Source organism: Aptenodytes forsteri, unplaced genomic scaffold (assembly GCF_000699145.1).
Source record: "Aptenodytes forsteri isolate BGI_AS27 unplaced genomic scaffold, ASM69914v1 Scaffold255, whole genome shotgun sequence".
NCBI classification, from domain to species: Eukaryota; Metazoa; Chordata; class Aves; order Sphenisciformes; family Spheniscidae; genus Aptenodytes; species Aptenodytes forsteri.
The window spans coordinates 340,222-352,046 of NW_008794888.1; the positions used below are offsets into that span (position 1 = coordinate 340,222).

At 38.4% G+C, this 11,825-nt stretch overlaps 1 protein-coding gene across 1 annotated transcript in view; it reads left to right on the forward strand.

Moving 5' to 3' along the window:
* STK39 (serine/threonine kinase 39) overlaps positions 1-11,825 on the forward strand; it is a 114,323-nt gene that overhangs the window by 68,270 nt on the left and 34,228 nt on the right. The window contains exon 12 of the mRNA XM_019470900.1: positions 1,462-1,529. Within this exon, the coding sequence (XP_019326445.1) occupies positions 1,462-1,529 (68 nt within the window). The remainder of the gene's footprint in view (positions 1-1,461; positions 1,530-11,825) is intronic.

Genomic DNA, 11,825 nt, shown 5'->3' on the forward strand with positions numbered 1-11,825 from the left:
GGCAGGTGTTCAGCCATCTCCAGGAAAGCAGGGCTCCATCACGTGTAACAGTTACTTGGGAAGACAAATGCCATCGCTCCGAATGTCCCCCCCTTCCTTCTTCCCCCAGCTTTATATGCTGAGGATGACGTCATATGATATGGAATGTCCCTTTGGTCAGTTGGGGTCAGCTGTCCCAGCTGTGTCCCCTCCCAGCTTCTTGTGCACCCCCAGCCTACTTGCTGGTGGAGTGGAGTGAGAAGCAGAAAAGGCCTTGACTCTGTAAGCGCTGCTCAGCAACAATGAAAACATCCCTGTATTATCAACACTGTTTTCAGCATAAATCCAAAACATAGCCTCATACTAGCTTCTGTGAAGAAAATTAACTCTACCCCAGCCAAAACCAGCACAGTTATTTAGTTTATGAAGGAGAAAAAAGCCTCTGCTTGAAGTCTTCTGTTGATTTTTGTTTTCTAGAAGATGACTTGGAACTGACACTAGTGCAGCTTGTCACTGTTGGTGTGCGCCTGTTAGTCTTTGGGCTGCACATTCCTATACACTGAAATAACAGGTCTGTTGAAGATGGAGAAATAATAGAAGTAGTTTATATGAATGGAAGGAACTTAATTGAAGTAGAAAAAAAATCTACTCCCCTTTTAGTGATTAAATAATTTTCCAAATATTCATTAAACTTTTGTTTAAAATACACAGATAATAAAATATAGATCTTGTGTAACACTTTTTTTTTTTTTGAAGTAGCTTTAATGTGGAAAACCGTTGGAAAACAATCAAATAAGACTTGTGATGCAAGTCTTTATTTTGGGAGGACTTGACTGTAACCTTTGAACAGGCTTCTGTGAGTGGTGACAATATGCCAAGTTGGGCATGAAATCATAGTAGGGTAGAGGACCCTGAGGTACTCTGTATGTAGGATACACTTTTGCTTGAGACTTCATATAAATGTTAGTTGAGGGCTAGGGAGGGTATCATAGTGTGAGGGAGGAGTGATAGTGTGAAAGATAGCCGTATTCCTGATTTTTCTCTGTGAAAGACATTCTCCGAGCTGTGATGCCTGCTTTGATAGGCTGCTAGTTCTTTGCAGATGGGTGGATGCAAGACTTCCTTAACAACCAGAACTGTTACACAAAAATAATGAGAGTAGTAGCTTAGTATTCTCACTGTGTGCATATTATTTAATGGGTTATTGGAGCTTTGATGCAAGGTGGATTAAAAGCTCTTACACTCAGTGCTTTAATGCAGGCCTTATCATTTATATCTCTGTGATTGAAATATAGCGGTTTTACTGGTATCAGCTATGTTTTAGATGGTGTTACTGAAAATGTTTAAAAGGTTTTTGAGAGTTAGAGGATGCGTAAAATATTCTGTGCTAACTTTAAACTGTTAGCATGGCAAGTATTTCAGGATATTTTTTTTTTTTCCCTTGGCATCCTTTGTAAGATGTTTTGCTTTTTTCTTTGATAGTCTCAGCCTGCTGTTAGTGACGAATATAGTGAAGTTCCATGTGCAGTGAATCTTGTCTTAAGATTAAGGTAAGAGATTCTTCTATTTATTTTAGTGTTCCTTTTTAGTTGGCTGTATTATTCTTGATCTCTCTCATTACTTTCATAATATTAATATAAAATAAGTGTTAACTTCTTTAATCTCCCAGTATGACCAGTATGAATAGTGTTTCTGTGACTAATTGCTGTCTTTTAGTTGCTTACTGAAATGGTGTAAAATGAAAAGCAGAATATGAATGTGGCTTCAGGCTAAGTGTACCCTTCATTAAGTATTTTCTTTCTTTTTTTCCTTGCAATGCAGGATCACAGTGAGAGATTTTTAATCAGTTTCTTTCACACTTCAGCAGTCAGCCTCTGACAGAAATAAACCATAGCTGTATTACAAGTTGCCTACTCAAAACGTTTTTCACTGGCAAGTTTGATCAGCCACTGTGGAAAAGTGACAGATATTTTAGAAAATGGATACAAATATGTTGTCTGACTTAAATTTATACATAGTTAAAAAGAGTCAGATTACCTTTAATTAAAATCAGTTTATAACTAAGATTTGAAATGTTTAATTATGCAGTCTAGTTCTTGGATAAAAGTATTTTTTCATAAGAAGCTTTGATAACTTTATGTATTTACAGCCATTTTCCTTAAATTGCTAACTTAGTTAAAAAAACTTACTGCCACGCGCTTTAAAACTTGTTTACATCCAGTTTGTATGGACAGGGTATCTGAGAGGTTGTAAACTCTTAATTATCGTTATGGGGAAAAGTTAAATGTTACGGGGTTTTTATGCTAACAAAAAAAAGTAAAATAGAGAAATATTTAAAAAATTACAACAAATATGTTACAAACAAATAGCAGATTTATGCATAACAAGTAGCTTTAAGACAGTAGCATCAAAAACTGTTAGTAATCAGAAAAAAAAATCTACACAGAATGAGTGCCAAGTTCCAAAATCTACTATCTTCCCTTTTCTTTGACTACTTTTCTAATGACAGCTGCAAAAAACTGTGTGGCTGTCAAAGGTTGTTTACTGAAGGGAGGAGTAATAAATGTTATTGTGGGGAGAGCAAAGACTAAGAGATTATTTGGAATCGGTTTAGTTGTCCAATTTACATAACTGCCCAGTTATGCTATCAATATTCTTTTTCATCTCTCTGCTGACAGACAGGTAGATGAAACCATTTACAAAACAGACCAATTTATACGATGTGGATGTACTAGTGAGGTGCTTTGGGTATTTTTAAATTACAATGAAACTTACAGAGTGATTAGCTTCTACCCAGTTACTTGCAGTGTTGGCACATCCACAGGGCAAACACTTCAGTCCTGCAAGTACAGTGAAATGTCAGGGATTATGCTTTCAGTTTTCTGCAGCTCTTAAGCCAGAAGTGAAGGAAGATTGATCCTGGGAGACTTGAGTTTCCAAGCTCTTATTTGCTCCGTGAACTTTCGTGCTTGTTAAGAATCCTCTTAATTAATGGGTGGAAGAATTCCCTCCCCCTACCCTCCCTAAAAGCAAGTCTGTAGTAACTAGATTAATGTGTTACAATTATGAAGGTTTAAATGGTTATTGGTAGAGAGGGAGAAACAAGAATTTCAATTTTAGGAACCAGAAAGTTTACTTTAAACAAAACAAAATAGTCTTGAACAGCAGATACGCTCTGGGGCCTGGGAACACTGTTGGTGGTGTCTTGGAAAAAACAAAAATCTGATGCATAATTTTGCAGAGCGAATTTTGTTAATTTAAGCTGACCTACTTTCGAGGGAGGAATGCTCTGTGGTGCAAACTCCCGGCCCCATGTGAGCTCTGGCTGTGTCCTGCCTCAGTGGTAGGAGGTGGGCTGAGTTATGCATCCTTGCACTGTGTGTCTGGGTTTCCTTCTGATGGAAACCTGAGCATGTGAGTAGGGTCAGAGCTAGCATATAATCAATGTGTGTGTGTGTGGATGGTTGGGGGGAATACAGGAGCATGGGGTATACCAAGCAGTGCTCTTTTCCTTTAGTTGGGACTTTGCGAAGTGCATATCTGAGAACGAGGGCTACAAGCTCCCTATATCTCTGCCCAGTGATGTAGATTCAGAGTTAGTACTTAAGCATCTCTTTATATTTGCTACTTTAAAGGCAAGAGTTATTTTGTTCATGGAACATTCACAGAAATTCAGGGCAGCCACTGGCTGGCTGCTATATATGTTGTGTTTAGCAAGGTACCTCTGATGGCATTTGAACAGCTGTGTTTCCTCTTCACTGTTGACCCCAGGAGGGGAACAGCTGAGGCTGCTGTGAGCATGGCAGGGCTGTGCAGCCTGCTGAATACTTGTCAAGAATTATGTTCGAATGTCTTGTTCTTCAGTAAATTAACAGAAACCTTATTTGGGGAAAGGAGCTGATGATTATTTGTTAACTTTTAACAAAATAGTTATGTTTCTTCCATTATCAGATTACCTGTGGGGAGTTATCTCAGCTCATTTGTCTGTCAATGTCAAGTATCTGTCAGTATATTCTGTTAAAAGTTTTTCATATTTGATCTTACTGTAGGCAGATTAATAGTGGCCCTGGCCTGGCACTGAGTGGTTGCACCCGAGAATAGAGGACTCCTGGATTCTGCATTTTTGGGTCTAGGTCTAGCTGCAGTGAGCAAATTCGGAAAAGCCAGCTCTGGAGAAATAGCAACTGTGGTAATAGTGTAGTGCTGCTTTATGGGCATAGGATTAGGAGTCTTCCTCCCCAGCCCCAAAGAGTCTCGATACTTGGACTTTACTACTCTGCTAAACAAAGGCCAGGGTAGGTTTGAGGCTGGCATTCCAGTGAAGTATTAACAAGCCTGTACCACACCAGGTAATGTAAGTGACAAGCTACAGAGATGCTGTTTTGGGAAGACAGTAGTGTTCAGAATATTAAAGTGTTAGTGTTTGAACTATTGCTGTAATCTATTTTGCACTAATTCAACTGTTTTTTTCTGTTTTGTTAGCAGAAGAGCAGTTGTATGGGGTTCCTTCATAAAAGTCTGAAAAATAAATTTCCTGTATTATAGGATGTAAACCTGGAGGTCCTCAGTCAGTCACGGTCTGTCCTGGGTTGCCGCAGAGGAAGCCGCCCTCTGCATTCTGGCCGTAGGGAGCTATCCTTGTGTTGGGATCATTGCAGGGTGAATGAGCTTACATTTAGGGCATCTGTGTATGCAGAAAGATGCGCAGGCCCCTAACTGCTCTCTTTTGTTGTAATTAACTTACTGAGTAAATGTTTTTTGAGCATCTGAAAGTAAAAATACTGCTAGTTTTGGCATTAGTAGTGAATAAAAGCAGTGTAGATGACTTGCTTTGTGTCATGCGGCATTCCCTTTGGACTGTAAAGTAGTAAACAGCTAATATCCTCACAGGGATTTCTGCATTTATCCACTTCCACTGCAGATTTTAAACTATTCTGTTGATGTCTTTTGGTGAATTGATCATTAAGTCATATAGCTGGTAGAGACTTGAGCAGATCAGAGGATTTTTATGGGATTTGTTAAAATGAACCATAAGTTGTGAACCATATTATTATGGAGCAAGTTAGCTACAGTATGAGGATAGAAACAATTTCCTGTGATGCTTCATCTACTACTATTATATAGCTTTTAAAGTATGGCTTGATATTCAGATAAACATTGTGAACATTAGATGCCAGGCTTGAAGACTCAAAGCTCAGTATATCATCCAAAATGTTGGAAGCTTTTTCTTTTAAAATAATTCACTTGAGGCAATCAGATTATATAAACTGCAGTACCTTCATGAGTTCAGAACACACTGGTTTTAGATGCTGAGAGTTACTGTTTAAAAAAAAAAAAAAATTCAGTACTGATGTGGGTAAAAATGTAAATACTGGCAAAATGCAAGAGCAATGAATTGACTGATGGGGAGGATGAGAGGGGAAGGGAAGCAAACATGTCAAGAGAAGGCTCAGGAAGGTCTCATCTCTTCATTGTTTTCCTTTTGCTTCCCCAGAGAGGGGCCATGGGGTAAGGAGACAGCAAAAGGTGAACATCTCAGATGGGAAGGAGCCCTTCCTGTGCGATGGAGGCTGGCTAGGCTAGGACCTGAGGGGAGAAGGCATTTCCCCAGGGTCCTCAGGCAAGAAGGGATGGTGGAGGGAAAACTCTGATGGCACTTGCAGTACTGCTGAGTCTTTGATTAGGGAACTACCTTGGTTGCAGAGAGTTTGTCATAGAAGTTGATGCAAACATTTAGAGCCTGACGGGCAGAAACGACTTAATATGAGGCTTGGGAGTGTGGGCCAAAAGGTTTGAAGAGTAGTGCCTGGAGATTTGGGACAGGGCAGAGCCTGCTGAGATGCGCAACCTTCAAATGGGGGGGGGGGGAAGTGCTCCTCTGACTTATGAGGCTATGCTACACCAAAAGCCGTCAAATTTTAGATTATAGTTTTGCATTTTTTTCCTAGTAGTATATTCCAAAAAAGGTTACTAGTACCCATAAAAATTCAAAATTATGTTCCCAAAGGAGGAATTCTGGCAGAAGAATCAATGCATTTCAGTAATTCTTTTACTGGATGGTCAGGTTCTGTTATTTTTCCCAAGCAGAGCAGGTTGGACTCATTTAGTAATTGAGTAGGGAATGCCAAATTAACACCAGTCTCTGTTCAGTGCAAATGCCTTGTTGTGGATGAGAAGTGCAACTCACATTCTGAAATAATCTTTAAAGAATCCCATGGCACTCTTTATACAAGTGCTGGTATTTAACTCTGTTAGTCTGGGTGGTTTCCAACTTAAGTCTTTGAATTTTCTGTCCTTAACTTGTATTTAATACAAGTTTTTTGTTTTAGTAGTTGTCTCAGTGGGACTAACTTGTAAAAATATTCTCCACTGTCAGAGTTCCTTCTTCAGTTGGAGACAGCAATTTCCAATTTATTTTTTTATCTTTCGCACTGTTGTGTCTTGGAGTATGTTGCCCCAGAAGTGAAACTAGCAGCAGTGTGGTTTAGGTAATTCCACGCAAAGCTTTTGAAAGGCTCTAGTATTAAATACTAACACAGCACTAATACAGTGCTAGTATTTTAAAGCTCAAGTTTAATTAAGAGACTGTGCTTGAATTTTGCAATGAACTGAAAATACTGGTTCTCAGTTGTTGCTTGATCTGTTACCATGGCATGTAACTATGACCCAGACTGTTTGAGCGATCGTTACGTTGAAATGCTGCTGCTTCTGTATCCTCAGCCTCACAGAGGAAGAGGAATTTGAGAGCGGGGAGGAATGAAATCTGTAATCCAAATTTTCTCCTGTGAGGCTGTGCACACCACGTGTCTTGGCAGCAGACTCTGGCAGGAACTGTGCAAAGAGGGGTTTAAGGCAATTGTCTGTGATTTAGTCCTCTGACAGGACTGTTCATACCACTGGGGAAAGGGTGTGGGGAGGAATTATCACCCTTGATTTGAAATTTCCAGTCTAGCCACCAAGTTGTTACAGTTACAGATTTAGGAAGGTCACTGTCAGAGGGTTTGACTATTTAGATTAATAACAGAGACATTTCATGTTAAATTAGGAGACTTGTTAATGGTTAATAGTTAAGAATTGCAAATTATCTGAAGCAATCTAAGATGGTTAAATTAGCTCCTATGACAGGAAGATAATTTACTGACGGTAATTTGGAATGTCCCAGGACCTAATTTAGTACAGTTCCTGCACACTAGATGAATTAAGCCTGTGGAAAAACAAAAGGGGTGAATGGAAAATTTTTAGTTGATGCACTGGCAAATGGGATACTTGAGTTGTATTACTGCATATCTTATTTAAAATAGCGTGTAGAGAAAATGCTAAAGCAGAATTGTATGTAATGGCACTCTGATCGTGTTATTTACGGTTTGTGCGTGTCTGTATTTCTTACAAAAACATTTCTTCAGCTAATATAGCTGGTTTATCACACTTTGAAACTGTGTGTCATTTGATCTTTTCTGAGGAATATGTCTTCTGGGGAGCTGGACAGACAGATACAATTCAGAATGACAAGTCCAAGGAGTAGCTAGTAGCAGGCAGCTGCCTACGCTGTGCAACAGCAGGAGAGTTGTTAGGACTTACGTGAAATGTGATTTCCTCTGCATGCCAGAACACAGATGATGAGATATCACTCACTAGTCTGAGCTGAAGCTCAAGTGCTAATCTTCCTGCTTTCATGTAGGCCTGTTTTTTTGACCTCTTTCTTACAAAATTTATTACATGTAAAGTTACAGAAAAAGCGTACTTGGCTGGGGATACCTAGTAGAGCTACTCTCATGTTGTTAATATTTAAGTTTGAGGCTTAGATTTTTAGGAGGAAAAAAAAACCCATATAAACAAGCAAACCCCAAAATCTCTTCTGGCTAGAGGCAGAATGAGCTTGATAATTGGCTCAGTACCATAACCCAGAGTTCTTGATTCTCTTTCTTTTTTTTTTCTTCTATTTTTTTTGGTGTCTTAAAAAACTTCTATCATTCCAATTTCTTTTGTAAGAAGTGGGGCTGATGTGTATCCTTCACCAAGGGTAGGTATTTCTCATCATTTTTGCTTTCTAGGATGGCTTCTGTTCTCCAGTGTATTTAATGACAAAATCCACAAACAAACTCCCATCTGTGTGGTAGATTTACAACTGGAAAGTAACAGAACTTCTCTATAGGCTGGGAATTGATCCAGTAACAAACATCATAAACAAAACCATTTGTAGAATTCTTGAAATAAAGGTACTTGTGATTACAGTGTTGAGCACTGACCTGTATTTTAATTTGCCATCACGTCTAAGGCTTTGCCCTGGAGATCGGGGAGGTGTGGGGACATGGTTCCTGAACTGAATTTTATTTTCACAGCATGGAGACTTGATTTAAATAACCTGTTCAGTCATGATTAAATCATGACTGAAATCAGTAAGGAGGAACCCTTGATTAAACTATTGATTCTAATCCTGTTTTCCATTTGTACCTCTATTTCCTTCAAAGCTTGCTCTTTAAAAATGGTATATTATGCATTTCTTATTCACTACTTAAGGATGTTTTTATGCCTTGCCGTATTTTTATTGAAAATAAATTAAACATTTAAAAATTTATTTTAATGATGACCTAAATAATCCTGGATGCAATTTCTATACCATCACTTATTTACTAGAGAACTGGTATATTTGTTTATCAAAACAACTTTTGTATGTAAAATCGGTAATTATTGAGCCAAGGAATCAATATATTGTTTCTGCTTATTAAATTTAGGTTATCAAGAAGATTTGCATGTCTAAATATTTAGATGACAAGAAATTAGGCACTTAACCTGCATAGCTGTGGTTGTAAATTATGCAGGCAATTGCATTTGGAGGTGTTGCTGATACTGAAATTTTAAAATCACTAGAGCTTTTTTATTCCATTCTGACTTTTTATTGTATTATTTACTAAGGGAAGAAAAAAAGAGGGGGAATAAAAACCAACAAAGAAACCCAAACACCACCCCCAACCTCCTTTATGTTAAAGGAAATAGTTTAAAGCTTGAATTGACCTCAGTGTTAAATGTAAATTTTTTTTTTTATTACTAATGGCATGTATGTTAATGGTCAACTGTAATGTGGCTTACCTTTTGATAATTCTAAATTTAACCCTAATTAGATATTTTTCTAATAGTTTTAAAGACATTGCATTTACCATGAGAGGCCACACTGTTTCATCTGTCTGAATGTGGTGACATAGTACATTTGGCAGGGTTGAAACCATTTTAAATAATTTTGTCTGTTTTGGCTGTTTGTTCCCACTTAGTGTTGTGGTTCTCTGTCTTTCCACTTTGCACTGGTAGGGGTGTTTCTGGGACTGTGTTGGGTCACTATAAAGCAGTCAGGTTTTGGTTGGTTGGTTTGTGGTAAATCAGTATTTTTGAGGGGAAGGCAGAATTTTAACTGAACTCATTTCATTGATCCTGTTTTGCTCCACAAAGCAATTGTCATTGCTGCTGTAGTGGGGCCAGTGAATGGCCACAAGAGGTGCACTGGGACACAGGTGGGACAAGAATGTAACATATAAGCAGGCTTTGCTGGTGAAGCCTATCTATTGTAAAGCTACTTTTGAGAAAGTTTGGCCCACGGCACAAAAACTAGATTAAACCTTTGAAGATTTTAAAACAAAGCTTAGACTTTTTGCCATGCCAGCTTGTCATAATTTTATGGTGGCTCAGATGTCTTTCAGGTTTACCTACAAGTCTCCTTTAGTTGTGACGGTAATGTACTGATAGATCATCAGGAATGGAAAAACTCCAAGCCAATGGCATTGAAAGGATGCACACATCCAGGGAGTTTTTGATTCAACATACTTAACATTCTTTGCTTTGGATAAGGCAAAAGGTTTCTCTGAACCTTTCCTCAAAGCCTGTTTTGTGCACTTGGGGACTTACACATCTCTATTAAAAAAATGTGTATTTCTGTAGAAATTGTTGCAAATCTTTGTCTTGATTTTATAAACGAAATCACTTTTTTAGAGCTCTGTTCTGAAGTACCCCTAGCCTCGTGGCAATGATCTGCCTTTCACACTTTCTGATTTAAAGAACTGAAATTTTGCTTTGAGCATTTTGGCCATTTTAAAATGCTGTACTTGGAGAATTTGTCACTGGACTAACAAGTTATAATCTCTCTTCTTCTGCACCAGGCATGTAGAAGCATACAAAGTAAGCCTTCGTGTGTTTAATCTGTTAGTTGCTCTGGTATCTCTTATCAGTCAGGCAGATGGTGTATCGCTTTAGTCACACAGCTAATAACAGGTTTGACTTCCTTAAACTGTGCACTGATCAATAATGCTTGGTACCAAGAAATACAGAGATCTTTCAGAGAGATACTCGGAGGGGGTAAGTTAAACTATTGGCAAATCTAAGAAAGGCAACTATAACCACAATGTGCTGTAATGTTTAACAAAGTGATCAAATTATGTGCATGACAGTTGTCCTCTCTGTTATTGAAATGCTCCCACTGAATACTTCAGGGTGATTGTTTTTTAACATTATTGATGTCATTTGTACTTAACTCCAGTTCTTTCTAGGAACAAGGCAGTTTTAGATCACTTCTGGTTTTGACCAAGCATTAAGATTTTACCACATGAATAAATTCTCAGTATAACTGCGTACTGCCCTTCGTTGTATTTCAAGTACTTGTTAAAAATATTGATGCTTTTCACAAGTTAAATCTTTACCACTGCTTTTAAAAAAACTTTTGTGCCAATTCAGGAATTATTTTAGGGAAAAAACTCATGATTAATATTGCCCTCTCTGCAGCAACAAAACTGATAGCTCTTTGTCTAGGTTGTTTCCACCTGCTGATATATGAGAGCAGGTAGGAAGTGTGAGCCTCAAAAAAGATGATGCAAGTGAACACTGCTTTTCACTGCCTGTGCAGAGAAATGGGTCACCCAGAATTGAGGTAAAAAAAAATATTATTTGTTCAAGAGTTTGCTGTTTGACTTAGCTGAGAATGAATGTAACAAGGAAAAAAATTGAAGGGCTTATAACGTTCTTTTGATTTACCTTCTGGCATCAGCAGCTGCAGAAAGAGAGAAGACCCTATTTAAAAGCGTGTTTAGGTATAGATATATCTAAAATGTCTCTAGTTCTAACACTTCTATGTCAATGAATGAAGACTTGGGGCTGTAAACCAGTAAATGGAGCGGAAGGACTTAACGTTTGTATCTTGCTTCTAAAATAATAAACATGGTTTTGCATACTTGCCGGTGGTACTTGCATGTATCAGCTAGTTTTCTTGTGTTTCTTCTATCACACAAATTGTGCATTTTCTTATTTTAACTATCATATCCCGTCCATTTTTACTAGATTGAAAGCACTCTAATTTCTTTTAAGTCTTAAGCAGCTTGGGACTGGTCAGCTATGGATAGAACTGTTGTAAAGTCCTTTCCTGCTGGAGGAGCTGTCAGCTACCCTGGAGCTGTGGACAGTGTTCTTAGCTGATCTAATTGTGACCGTAACAATTCACTTGGTGGCTGCTTTTTGTAACGTACACTTGCCTTTTCTGTATGGTAGATGGCATACAGATGGTAAATCTTTAACAGGTAACTGCTGTCTCATTCCAACAGCTTAACAGCCAAATGACAGTGTTTCATTGTGACATTGGCTGTTTTTCAGTCTTGAAAGCATCATTTGTCTGTGTTTTGCCATTAGTATTGCTGCTACCTCTTGAAGTATAGTGATTAACAAGTGTGTTGCATCAACCAGGGGATCAGGCCCAGCCAGCACGGATTCATGAGAGGCAGGTCCTGCTTGACCAACCTGATCTCCTTCTATGACCAGGTGACCCGCCTAGTGGATGAGGGAAAGGCTGTGGATGTGGTCTACCTGGACTTCAG